The 14,745-nt window shown below is 33.6% G+C and overlaps 2 protein-coding genes across 2 annotated transcripts in view; both read left to right on the top strand.

Moving 5' to 3' along the window:
* Positions 1–14,745, top strand: part of LOC118740651 (golgin subfamily A member 6-like protein 22) — a gene marked incomplete at its 5' end in the record, with an annotated part of 500,945 nt that overhangs the window by 317,008 nt on the left and 169,192 nt on the right.
* On the top strand, positions 6,144–13,182 carry LOC118740653 (sodium- and chloride-dependent neutral and basic amino acid transporter B(0+)-like; the record flags this gene model as incomplete). The annotated part of the gene is given in 5 exon segments (XM_036472267.1): positions 6,144–7,187; positions 12,412–12,540; positions 12,611–12,780; positions 12,866–12,969; positions 13,041–13,182. Coding segments are annotated over 5 exon segments (708 nt in total), but the record flags the coding sequence as incomplete, so codon positions are not given.

The raw sequence follows: 14,745 nt of genomic DNA, 5'->3' as shown, positions 1-14,745 counted from the left end.
GTTACCCAGGGTGCACCACGCGGAGGCGACCTGCTCTACACCCCAAAATTTCATTTAACTTTTACATATTTATTTTTTTACGTGGGTGGCAACTCTTTTACTTTGAGTCTAGTTGGGGCTAAACTTTGCAGGAACCATCTCCAGACTACGCCTGAGTATTTCTATTAATAACATAAAAATCATATTCATCAGCGGTTTCGGAGCCTGCGAAATCGTACACACATTATATACATACATATATATATGTATGTATGTTTATAATTAGACGTTAAGCTCCAGTTACAATTTTATTGCAAAAAATGTACATAATGTGATTAGATACAGCCATGTTAGTCGGAAAATCAAGCTAAATAATTTTGTCCAGCTAGCTTGCTCTATTCGAACCACTGTGCGCTATTGCAGTGCTGCTACATGGTGTCTCATTCGCGTGCCAATAATCGCCAAAGTCAACCAAAAGACTTCTCATTTGGACCGACCAAACGGAAAAATTCTCGCCATTTAACTTCTCTACTTGCGATAACATGCTCGCCAGTTTTATCGGCCAACGATAAGATCTTCGATTTAAAAATCAATAAAATTTTCGAGACCACGTTTATTTTATGATGGTAATGATAAATACTATAGTTATGGACGATAGGAGGTACTCCCGATTGAACTGGCACTCAGAGTCTGGAAGTAAGTAGTGCGTTAAGTGCAGCTTTGCCGTCACGTAAACTCCTTCAGCTCCACCTATTTTCCACCACGTAGTCCATATCCTTGAGGATTGCAAATACCTCAGCCTGGAAGACCGCAGCATACTTGCCGAGAGAAAAGTTAATCTTATCCCCATTAATTCCGATAAAGACTCAGATCCTGACCCAGAGTCAGTTTTGGAGCCATAAGTGAATATTCGATTAGGTGTGAGTCCGGTCTCAGTGCTCAGTGTATTAAACCAGCATTCGGCCTCAGGGAACTCAACATTATAGAATCTCTTCAGCAAAGGTAAAGGTGCTTAGATCTCTGCCGCTAGCAATTTCCGCCTGGTCCCACTCAGTGTTATACCAGCATCCGTTTCTTTTTAGTCTGCAAGTCTGGTCTTTAAGGCTTCCTCACGTATGAAGACATAAAGTGACGGTAAGTGCAGCAGTGCATCAAGAGCAACGCTACGTGTTGTAGAGAAATCTTTCGTACCGCACACGGCAGTAGTTCTTTGTTTAAAATAAAATGAAAAACAGCTTTTTAATAAACAAATATTTCATAACTAGATTTTATTTTATTTCTTCATCACTGCACATCGATATTATTCAAAGACTCTTTTAAACGTTTGTGAAAAACGTTCGAATTTGATTATCGAACACATCAACTTACTATTGTTTGTATGTAAATTTTACTCCTAAATATTTAAAAGAAAATCTCCCCTATCGGAAAATTTCAATGTGGCAAAGCTATGCTTAATGTTTACATCTGGATAAATGTCAAAAATCTGCTTTATAATCAAAAAATAGTAGTAATGAAACTACTACCTTCTTTTTTGTATCATGTGTTGAGCTGCTAATACAGTATTGTTATAATAATACTCTAACATTATTTGTGGATGGTTTTATTTTCATTTTTTCTCTGTTTTCATTATTTATTTTGTTTTCAACAAATTTGTACACAGTAATTATTTTGATTTTAAACAAAAATATCGCTTGCAATAATCTCATAAGCCTCCGCTATAATGTTGCATCTCACGAATAGTCGCACTCTCAGTTGATACATATGTATACATAAATGTATGTACCCTGTGGGGAAAATCTCTAGTTCTGAACTGGGGCGCTTCTAGTATATTTACCTAGTACTGGTTCGCGATAAATCTCTTTTGCATGCAAGCAACTGGCGAATTTAACATGGCGATGTCCTAGGAAGTGTCAATTGCCCCCCCCCGCTGCATCCCTTTTTCGATAGTTCCGAACTAGTCCTAAATTCTATAGTTCCGAACCAGTTCTGAAATCGATAGACGAAAGAAAAAAGTATCATGATTTTTTAATCTTTTTGGTTCATCCGTGGCGCGACTTTAAGTTATTTTGGAAGAAATTTGTTTTCAATTTGAAATTAAATTTGTTTGAATGATTGTAAGAAATGTAGGTTTACATACCTTTAGCTGTAGCTGAGTTTGCAGAGGTGCTCGCTGTTATTTCTTAGATTACAGACGGTCCCAAGATGTTGAAATGTTAACACAAATTTTAGTTTTGTATTACCAAGCTATGAAAATGCATCTGCGAAGCGCAGAATAGAAGCGCATTTGAACGAAAAAGCCGCCAAACACATATCTATGTAAAGTAAACAAGCCCCCCCGCTGCATCCCTTATTCGATAGTTCCGAATTAGTTCTAAATTCGACAAATAAGATCTAGTTCGTTCTGCATCCCTTTTTCTATAGTTCCGAACCATTTCTAAATTCGTCACTTTAGATATCGATTTCTATTGAAAAAACTGAAATAAATTAGTTTTTTAAAAGTACCACTTTTCTCCTATTTTGGACTGGTGGGGATTTAGTTCATATCGGACTAGTTCGTTTTTGGCGATAAAGACCTAGTACGGAACTAGAAATTTGATTCACTAGTCCGCGGTTTCCCTGCAGGGTATGTATGTAAACACACATACATATATGCTATGTATATGTAGTATACTTACAAATAAAAACACCTATTGCAGTGGTAAACAATTGTATATTCTGAGCATTAAAATTAGGGTGTTCGATTATTCGCATTTTCTCCAAAGTCGGTTTTCGAGTTATCCGAAAAATTGCAGTTTGAAAAAAAAACCTGTTACCGATTTTCAAATTAAGAGAAAACTGGATGAACCGGTTGTACTTTACATAGTTTTCATACAGTGAAAATGCTTTAGTTGGTATGAAGTCATGACCAAAAATTCAAATAAAACTAAATTCAAAGTTTTTTGTAAATCAAAAGTAAAACCAATAAAAATCAGTGAAAAAGTTTCCTTTTTTGAATACTTTAAATTGCATTTTTCTGATTTTTTTCAGATTGCCCTTGAAATCTTTTTTCAAGTAGCAGTCGCCCCCTCAGCAGACAGTGGCATATACCTCCGAGTGTATTTCTACCATAAAAAAGCTTCGCCAGAGGTGGAGTAATAGTGAAGATCTCTCCAAAGAACGAAACGGGAACAAAAGTCCATGAAACTTTCTCTCGAAAAACAGTTAGGGAACTAATGTCTCAGGAACATTCTGACAGAGAACAAACCGGGGAAAAAATCCTCTCTGAACTATTCGCGAAGAATGGAAGCGAGAACACAATTTTTCTCATAGCGTTCTATTAGTTTGAAATGTTTGAATATTAAAATTAATCTAAAAAGGAGCTGAAAATAACTATGCAAATAAAGTCAACGAAAGTCTTAAGATGCGAACATTTCTTGCACATAACATGAAAAATGGATAGTTCATCCAAATTATAAATGACCTGGATATTTTAATGATCCAGATTTGGCTTAGAATTAACAATCATGGTTCTCAGTGAAACGATTTTTCATGCCAACATGAAGACGCCCGTCTCATACTTAACGTTAAATTCTTAAAACGTTTTTTCTCGTTTTAATCTCTAGCAGAACGTTCCCCAGGCTTTGTTCTTATTTGATCCTCCTTGAAAACTTTTTCGATACTTTCGTTCTTATTTTGTTCTCATTGGAAACGTTCCCGGAAGTTTCGTTCTCATTTCGTTCTTCTTGAGAATCTTCCCGAGCCGTTTGTTCGCATTTTGTTCCCGTTCCAACTCCTCTCAATACATTTGTTCCCATTTGGCTCTTTTGTGGGAACGTTCTTGACATTACATTTTGTTCTAGTGCAGAACTAAACCAAACCTGATAAGAATAAAGGTGAAGGTAAATATATATTACGTCGGCCACTGTGGCGTAGTGGTAAGCAGTGCGCGCTTGCACTCCGCAGCACCTGTGTTCAAACCCTGGTCAAAGCAACATCGCAAAAAATATAGGAAAAAGGTTTTTTCTTAACCGCGGCAATGGCAAACCTCCGAGTGTATTTCTGCCACGAAAAACAGCTTCTCATAAAAATACAATCGCCGTTCGGTAGAGGTGGAAAACTATCGATAGTAGTGACTAACTCAGTTCAATTCACTTCAGCTTACCTTAACTCAACTCAACTCATCATATCCCAATTCAACTCAACTCAACTCACCTGAACTTACTTCGCCTACCTGGCCTCAACTCACCTTAGCACACTTCAACTCATACAACCTAGCCTCATCTCAGCTCAGCGAAGCAAATCAAAACCAAATTTTATTTCTCAAGTGTACGGTGAATCAAATCACAAACATAATTGATTTAAAATCACTCAACCTATTGTTACGTTATGTTATGTTATCGTATGTTATGTTAAGTTCAGTAGATCGAAACATATTATGGAACGATTAAGAAATTAATGAAGAGAAGTTTCACTTCCGGGGTGCGGCCCAGGCGCACGTACTCTTTTTTAATCTTCTGTGCCCTTTCAAATTATTGAAGTATGTACATATGTATGTGTGTATGTACATATCTTTCTCTCATAACATCTTATGAATTATCCATTACAATATTGTGTTGTCTATGACCATTTTTAGCTGCAGATTTTACTTACGGTGCACAGTGTACGATTTTGGAAAAAAGCTACAAAATTAAATATCTCGAGAATGAGAAGAGGTATTTAAACGAAAAAATTTAAAGAAATTAAAATAATCACCTTGACCCCAAAATAGAGTAGGTTTTAATTTTTTTATTTTTTTTATTTTATATAAGTTCATTACAAGCTGTTTTTAGGTCGCAAAAAGACAAACAAATTAAATATTTATTTTGCTTTTAAAGGTTCTTTAAAGGTGGAGTTGAATGAAATATTACTTCGACCTCAAAACTGACCTTCAAAAGTCAAATTTATGCTTTGTTTTGTTTTTTTTTTTTGTACCTTAAAACGAACTTAAAGAATCATGGGATCATAGAAATGTTTAAAACTTGTAAAAAGGTTATTGTATATTGGGTTCAGCTCAAAAAAAGGGAAAAAATTTTACATTTTACGTTTGAAAAATTACCTTTACCACAAAACTGTTTTTACCTAAAAACAGCATGCATTTTTAAATAAAAAAAATTTGCGTTTTTTTTAAGACCACAGAAATGGATTCCTTGACGCAATAACAGCATTAAATATATAATAATATACTTATGTGTTTGAAACTTTAAAAAATTTATTCCATACTGGTTTCATGTAAAAAAAATTAAAACCTATTAATAATAAAACCTATTAACATAACAGGCCGATAGTCCTGTTACTAGTTGCCGTATCAAATGTAATGTAATTATTTATAATTATGTATATTTCATAAAAATAAATAAATAAATAAATAATTTTAATGCTCAAATTAATTATTTTATACATCGCGAATATTTTTCCTCCATTCTACATTGCAAAAGCTTTAAAACACCCCTAATTTTTTTCGCTATCTCAGCTCGTTATCTAAATATTTGATTTAGTTCCTTGTTTTCTAAAATCACACACTGTGCGGCGTCTTACTGCAATCAACTTTGATACAAAAATAAAAGATATTTTTAGGTGCGACATGCATATGTATGATTATGTATTTGTACAACCGTGTCTAAACAGATGCAAACTTAACAAATTGTCCACGCGCATCACTCGTTTGTTTTTATACATTTGCCTCTCAATTTTTGTTTTGATTTGCTTATGCTTGTGAATATGCATGAAGTGCAAGTGAAAACTCACAGATATGCTGAATTTTCTTGATACGTTTTACTTATTTAGTACAGATTTGTCGCAAACGATTGACAGGCGTGTGTGTTTGGTGGTGGCACAACAACAACAATTAACTTCGTATTGACGTATTAAAAATGCATATTTTTATGTATTCTAATTAATTGTTTATACGCGCATCTATGTAGATAGATACATATACTAGTCCAACTGTAAATGTGTAAAAACCTTGACCTTCAGATCAACAAAAATTTTTGCTGATAGCACTTCGCAGTTCACGAAAATTAATCGCATTTCGGAAATTGCATTCGCTTGTATGTATGTTAACGGTATCACGGCTGTACGTCCTTTTGAAAAGTGCTAAATACTTATCAATATACATACATACATAATATAATATAATTTTAAACAACCAATGCATGTACAATATGCAATGTTACGTTTTGAATGATCAACGAGTTTTAGTTATGCGCCAGAGCTGCTGCAGCTAATTACATCCTACGGGCTACTCGTACATACGTACGGGATCAAGAGTATAAATATTTCGATCTGCGCGTTCTACGCGGGTTGGGGAAAAAATCAAAATAGCCAACACTGAAGCGCATATAACTGTAATCAGCGATCCAACAAAAAAAAAAAACAAAAAACAATAATAAGAGCAACAAAAGCTCAGTAGGAGGAAATATTATTGCACAGTTAAATATTATATGATTATATATCGCGCGCGCACACACACACACACACACATACATATATGCACACCCACATAGACAAAAAAAAAAAAATGAAAATGAACATCCGAGTGTATTAATTTAGTGTGGCTTTTCTATTCATTTAACCGGCAATGTTGCTCACGTTTTAATTAAAATATTGCTCATACTCGCATCGCATATCTTTTACATTTTTCATACAATAAACTATGAAGAATTATTTAAAGTGAATTTTGTGGTTTTTATCAACGCAAATGTACATAGCAGTTACATGCAAATGAGTGAAAACATACACAAACAAATGTGCAGGCATACATTCATTTTGTGCAATTAGACAAAGCGAAGCAAAAATTTAGTTTAGCATAAACTTGACATTCATTTTAGTGCGCTTAGTCGTCGCGTTCGTCGTCGCGTTCCATTTTTATTTCGCTTCCAAGCTAACACAAAATCAAAAAACAATAATAATAATTAATTATTTACTTGCATTAAATTTGTTAATAAAATTATATCAATCAAATACATATACATAGATACTATAAAAAACTAATACTTAGTGAACGCGTAGTGCAAAATCCGTGCGAAAAATGGTTTACGAATCATCGTATGATAGTGGTCGCAGACCTTATAAGCCTGACCTGACCCGCGGCTATTGGGCGGCGCCGAGTGATTTCATCTACACCTGCATCAGTTTGGGCTTTCGCATGGACGTGGTGTCGATGGGATGGTTTGTTTATCAGCATATGGGAGGTAATTAAGGATGAATAAAAATATATATATATATGTATTTCATTTGAAACACAAGCACTTTTTACCACTGTTCAAAGTAAAAAAGTTTTGTTAAAGTGAGTTAGTTCAACTTGATACTCACATACTTACATATGCATGTACATACATATGTATGTCAAGAAAGTTACAGCTTCCTAATGTGATAAAAATAACTTATTTTTACTCCAATCAAGTATTCTTTCTCAATTCCACGTCACTCGTTGTGATGCACAGTGGTCGGAGAGGCCTTGTTTTACGCGAAAAAGCATATTTATAAATTGTGATAAATTAGCTGGAATAAAGCCATTCTTATTCAAAAAAAAAGAATCCACCGAACACAAAACTGTTTAATATTCTCAAAAATAACTGCTGATCAAAGTTCAGTTTACAACAATAAAATATTCTATAAAATATTTTAATTTTTCGTGTAAAATATGGCCTCGCAGACCAATGTACGATGTCGTTTTCTTTTAAAGCGATGTTTAGGAATATTTCGAATGCATAATTTTTCGGGTAAAATATGGCCTCGCAGACCAATGTACGATGTCGTTTTCTTTTAAAGCGATGTTTAGGAATATTTCGAATGCATATCAAGCTCGAACCGCCAGAAAGACGTAATTTTGATGCAGAAATGCATCCAGATAGTGGTGGAAAACTTCTGCGTCAGAAAGAAAATTTTGAAAAAAAAACGTCGGATACGTCTTTTTGGCGGTTAGGGCTCGATATGTAAATGAGCCGAAATATTGCAGTTTGAGTTAAAATTCCTAAAAAGGAAAACACAGTACGTTTAGTATAATTTTGTTCAAAAATACAAAATTTAATATCTTGATGGTTCACAGTGTGACGTGCGCATATACATACATACATATATGTACATACATACACTCATGGACAAAGAAATGAATAGGTTTTCGACATTTTGACCAGTTTTGGCAATTTTTCCTTTGTTTTTTACTGTTTACTAATTTTTTATTTGCATCTATAGGCTCTAGGAGCATTTCTATTCTAAAAGAAAATGTTCGCTGTTAGTGCTCGACATATGCTAATCCACATTTCAAATATTGTATAAATATTGTAAGAATTCAACAGATTTTATCCAAAAACTTCAAACTTGTTATTCAGAATTTTTAGAAAATGCGACTTTACCTTACTTTTTTTTTTGTTTTAATTATAACAAAAATTTGCTCCAGCTTTTGCTGAAAGGTAAATAAAAGTTCTGTGTACATTTTTAGCGCATAATTTCAAAAATGCCAAATTTTGAGTTGTGACTCTTTTGAAGACGGTGTGCGATATGTACTCGTTACTTTGTATTAAGAACTGGTATTCGTAGCCCCTAAGCAGAAGCGCCGTTATGGTACCAATGCGTTCCCTTACAAATCTCATCGATGCTCATTGCCCCAATTACATATGAGCCGTTTATTTTGAAAGTGGCATAAGTCATTTCCAACTCTTGTGCTTAAATGGTTGGTTGCTTATAACTGAATGCATCTATAAATTGGTCTACCGTCATAAACTAATGACAAAACTTTTGGCTGTTGAAGGAGTTGAATGAATGACTGACGCATATAGATACGTGTAAATGATCACTGAAGCCAAACGGCATGAAATGACTTATGCCACTTTTGAAATAAACAGATCATATGTAGTTATGTATGTATGTTTTTGGATTATTTAAGTTTGAAGTTATAGGAGCACCCCTCTTTAATTGATCATATTGAGAATCAAATGGAAGGTTAATACATTAAAAATTATCAAAATTTTTAAAAGTGCCTTTAGCGAGATACCTTAATGAACATATACATACATACATGCATATGTATGTACATTTCAAAAGCAAATTACCTATTTGCGTGCAAATAGATGGTAATGGTGTCATAAATAAAGATCAACGAAATAGTCATTAACCACCTAAAATACACAGGGTGAAAATATTTTTTTTCTTCTAATTGGGCACTAGTTACAGTTCTCCAATTGCTTTCTTAGACAACAGAAGCCAAATCAAAATTTTTTAGAATTTTTGTCTGTCTGTCTGTATGTTTGTACGCGCATAACTCGAAAACGAATGCATGGAATTGAATGCAGTTCTCACCGATGTATTTCTAGAGGTCTAACTTAAAATATAGAAATAAAAAAATTGGTAGTTGCCACCTGTTTGGAAATTGCAGTTTAAGTAAATTGATAAGATAAAGTAAATATTCCAAATATGGCTGTTAAAATAAAGAGGTTTAAGAAGACTTACAGCGGAAAATATTGTTTTTTTCTGGAAGGTAAGTTATATTGGATATGAGCAATTCCACAGCGGCAGCTATAAATTATAGTGGTCCGATTTTGACGTTTCCGACAAATGATTAATACATTATAAAAATACAATCGCTTACCAAATGTCAGTCGGATATCTCGAAAACTGAGGGACTATATTCAAACATTCAAACAGACAGACAGACAGATGGACTTGACTCGAATCGACTCAGCTCGACGTTCTGATCATTTTGCCAAACATTTATTTGGATCTATATCTGCTTCTTCTGGTACTTTTAATCGCTTTAGAATATTCTGTTCCATTTCGCAGTTTCTTGAATTTTTTAATTTGCAACCAAAAGCGACTTCCATCATTCGTTACGAAAATTTACTGCCGAAAATATTTTTGAAGGTTGCCACCTGTTGGAAAAAAAAATTTCCAATTAAATTGATAAAATAAATGGAATATTATTACGGGTATCAAACAACAAAAAAGAAATACTTTTAAGGCACAGTGAAGCACGCTAGGTATTTGCTAGTTCCGAATAAAAAGTTTGAAATTATCTAAGGTTTTTTAATTTGTTGAATTTGTACAAGCAAGACTTTTAAAAATTAATTGAAGCATTAAATAAAACAAACCTGGCCAAAATGTCACTAACAATAATTCGCTGACCACAAGGGTATATACTTTTATACATATATACACGCACATATATGTATAACCCTATTTATTGCTTTCAATAAAGATTATTAACGGCTAATTTAAACACAATTTTTGTAATCATTAAGTATATTTATATTTCAAGTCTTAATTTATTTTCCTCCTTTTTCTATCAAAGCATCCAATAATAATTTTTGCAGTTGATAAGAATAGTCTAAAAAGAAAACGCCTCTAAAATAGTATAAGCATTTATCAACATCAATTACTTACATACATATGTACATATATAGAAATGTATACAAATATGTCAATCATGAACTGAGCTGAGCGATAAGCAAAATTTTATTTTTCGATTTGACATATTTTTTTATAGGAGCTATGGAAAGATTTACATAAAGTTAATTACACAAAAATATTTACGCATGCACATAAGAATGTACATTAGACCATATTCTACCACTTTACAGGCAAAAAAAAAAACAAAAGTCTGCCGTACACCTTCGAGTCTTTCGAAAAAAAAAACGTTTTTTGGCCGAATCTAGGCGTCGCACATTGGTTCGACTATATGAAGGCAGGTGGAAAAAAGTCAGGGCGACAGTAGTTAAAAACTGTTGGGCTTAGAGAGACCTAAGTAAAAGTCAGAAATACAAAATTTCATATCATTTACTCACTGCCCCACTCCTCGAATGGTACGTTTACAAAAAAATACTGAAATCGTAACCATTTATTTAAGTGTCGTGGAATATTCAAGTGATGGTATTTACCATTTATTTGGTGTTTTCCTATGTTGAAATGTAGACGCTACAGATTATTAGTAAAAAAAAATTTGTGAATACCGGTTCGTCAGGTTTTGAAATGAGACGCATATTTTAGAAAATTTTATTTAGATTTCGTATATTTAATTGGATCTTTACGCGCGACTTTGCAAATATATGTAATTTTCGATTTTCAGCTTCTTTTTGCATAATTTCGGGAAAAGAATTTTTGGAACAATGGAAAAATCACACCAAACATTGGGAGAACAGAGAATATTTACACCTTTGTAAAACTTTTGAAAATCAATATTTTTCAATCGTAAAACTGTGGTTCTCTTCAGGAGACTTCAAATATTAATATCCAATTGTTTATTTAACCATTTTTTAGGATTAAAGATTTTTATTGGTAAAATATAGTTACCATGAAAAAATGGTTAAAGGAACAATTGGGTATTATTACTGGGAATCTCCTGAAGATAAGCAAAGTTTTCCGATCGAAAAATATTTATTTGCAAGAATTCTACACTATTTCTACGAAAAGTGGTTTTTTCCCCATATAAAATACATTGAAAACTTTGAGCGCTTTGAGCACTCCCTAAATTTTTTTTATTAAAAAAAAAAAAAAAAAATAGGGGCATATTTTTTGTCGGTATAGAACAATCCTAGGGGGTGACGGCATTAAAAATGCGACCTTATTTTTTTTACATACATTTTTGGACCACTCTAATGTACATTAAACTTTCTATGAACTCTATTTACTTAATTTTTTTTACCCTTCCTACATAGGCAGGGTAAGAAAATAAACCGTACAGAATAATTCCCATTTGCTCATTGATCATCATATCATTTGTAATTTTATACAGTTTTGTACATAGTCAGAAACGAATTGTATGATTAACTGTCTTTTATTTTTTGTTTGTGAAAATTTTACCATCAAGTACGTTGTACATGGATGCAAACGTTTCAATTACCCAGCCAGCAAGAAAACGTACATTTTACAACACTATATTTCACGAGAGATTCTCGATCGGCAAAAAGATAAAGAAAGTCTCGTAAACGATAAAACAAAAAATTCAATAGAAAGAGGCTTGTAGTAATTTGTCAGCACAAGAACAATTTTTCATTTTGTTGGGAATTTTTCTGGAACCACAACATTTTATTATGTATATCGTAAACGGCTATCATAACGACATTTTATACGGGTTTTCTTCGAAAAAATATCCAGTTACGAGCTCGTTTACGATGGTTTTGCCGGCTGGGGAAGTAAAAAAGTATGTTTTCTTTCTGTCAATTTTCATATTATATTCAAATGATTTTTCTTTTCTATTCCTTCGGGCATTCGTTTTGTATTTAGTTTGTGTATGTATGTATGTACAAATATATATCTTTGCACGATTCATTTCGTTTGTTGTTTCGTCTGTAATGACTAAACGAGTGTAGTGTACTATCGCCAAAGTGAACTTAGCCGTTTTGTTTCTGTATTGTACCGAACTGACTGTTGAAGTAATAAACGTTACGTACATTATAATTTATTTTCGTACACTGTACACAGGTGCCATCATTCCATACATCATTTGCGTGATTCTCTTTGTGGTGCCAATTATGGTAATACAATCATTTATGGGTCAATTTTCCAGCAGCGGTTTTATATCAGCGTTTCGCATTTCGCCTATTTTTAAAGGTAAGCAAATTTCTACAAACTGAAAAAGACACTTATTATAACTATCTACTACAAATTACAAATTCTCCAGGCTTGGGCTATATTAGCTTATGCGTTAATTTGGCTGTGCTCTCCTACTACGGCATGTTCGCTGCTGTGCCACTACTTTACTTATTTCACTCATTGCGCCCGACCATACCTTGGAGCTGTGAAGCAGTAGAGAGTTGGCTGAAAAATAGCACCGATACGGAAGTCGAGCACGTAAATAAGAATACATATACTGAAATAAGAATACGTTCTAACCACTAATTATTTTATAACTTTTCCGCAATGTGTTAATATGTAGTCCTGCAAGCTAAAAAATATGGTAGAGATAAACGCTAGCATGGCCAACAGCAATGAGTCGTACAAATATATAGGCTATGAAGTGCCTTCAGTTTTGTTCTTCAAGTAAGTTGAAAGGCGAAAGATATGCTATTTTTTCTTCAAAACCAAATAATCGCGCCCGCTTTTACTTTCAGCTCAATTTTCGGTGGTGACGACCTAATGGAGAACTATGAGTATGACAGCCCCTTTATGTTCTCTTGGGAGCTGCTTCTTTGTACACTGCTTAGCTGGGCTATAATAGCTGGTGTCTTCTATCGCTTCTACAATACTGAGTTGGTTAGTGATTAATTATACCCGAGCGCACTTGTGCACAAGGGTATATTAATTTTGTTCACATAACGGTTGTTTGTAACAGCAAATGTATACATAAATGCTCAGAATGAATAGAGAAATCGATTAAGCCATGTCTGTCTATCCGTCCGTCTGTCCGTCCGTCCGTCCGTCCGTGTACACGATAACTCGAGCAAAAATTGAGATATCTCAACGAAATTTGGTACGTAGGTTTCCGCTAACCCAAGGTAGGTTGGTATTCAAAATGGGCAAAATCGGACTGTAACCACGCCCACTTCCCATATATCGGTAATTTCCAGAAATACGAAAACTGCGATATTTTAGTAACTACTGAAGATAATTCACTCAAAATTGATATTTACAATAACCTTCAGACGAAAAATAAGAATAATATAATTTTTTGGAAAATGGGCGTAGCCACGCCCACTTATGGTTAACCGCTGCACCAATTTCTTCCAAACTTGGCGCAGTGTTGGCCTTACATACTAAATGGCCGAAAATTTAAAAAATCGGACAATAACCACGCCCACATCCCATATAACGGTAATTTAGAGAAATACAAAATCTTCGATAAATCAGTAAATATTAAAGCTAATTTATTCAAAATTGATGCTTGCAACAATTCTTTACAAAGAAATACGTTTATGGTAAAATTTTGGAAAATGGGCGTGGCACCGCCCGCTTATGATCACATATATGTATATCGGTAACTGTTCTACCAATTTGTACCAAACTCGGTATTTTTATTGTGCTTGCCACATAAAAGCAAAACGTTGAAAATTATTGAAATCGGACTAAAATTACGGCCGCTTTTCATATAACGGTAAATTTCACAAATGCTTGAAACTGCAATATTTCGAAATTTAAGGACGCTAATTTACTCAAAATTGATACACCCCGGCTTACCATCTAGCGGTAGCTTTCGGAGAGGTGAAAAAACATATATTTAATACTTGCGCCGGGTATTTAATGTTCGGCTCCACCCGAACTTAGACTTTCTTACTTGTTTATTTTTGAAATCAAAAAATATTTAGAGATCGCTCAAAGCGCCAAAGTTGTACATGTTTTTTATATGGAAAAAAGCCACTTTTCGTAGAAATAATAAAGAGTTCTTGAAAGTCAATATTTTTTGATCGGAAAACTCTGTTTCTCTTCAGAAGATTCCCAGTACTAATACTCAATTATTTATTTAAAAATTTTTTTCATAGTAACTATATTTTATAGGAAGTCTCCTGAAGAGGAACAGAGTTTTCCAATAAGAAATATTGATTTTCAAAAATTCTGTGCGATTTAAAATAAAAATTGGTTTTCTTTTCCATATAAAATGCATGGGAAAACGTTGAGCGCTTTGAGCGACCTCTAAATATTTTTTGATTTCAAAATAAAAAATATGGGCATATTTTTTCGATATAGAGGGTAAGAGTATTTAAATTCCGACTTTACTATTTGTGGACCACCCTAATGCACACGCATTTTTTTTGACGTCGGGAAATAAAAAATATTTAAATTCTCTTTGTTTCTCTCTCTTCCTTTTTTCACACACAGATG

The sequence above is a fragment of the Rhagoletis pomonella genome, unplaced genomic scaffold, assembly GCF_013731165.1.
Source record: "Rhagoletis pomonella isolate Grant_MI unplaced genomic scaffold, Rhpom_1.0 Rhpom_scaffold_00006, whole genome shotgun sequence".
Classification (NCBI taxonomy): Eukaryota; Metazoa; Arthropoda; class Insecta; order Diptera; family Tephritidae; genus Rhagoletis; species Rhagoletis pomonella.
This window is presented reverse-complemented; position numbering and strand designations above follow the sequence as displayed.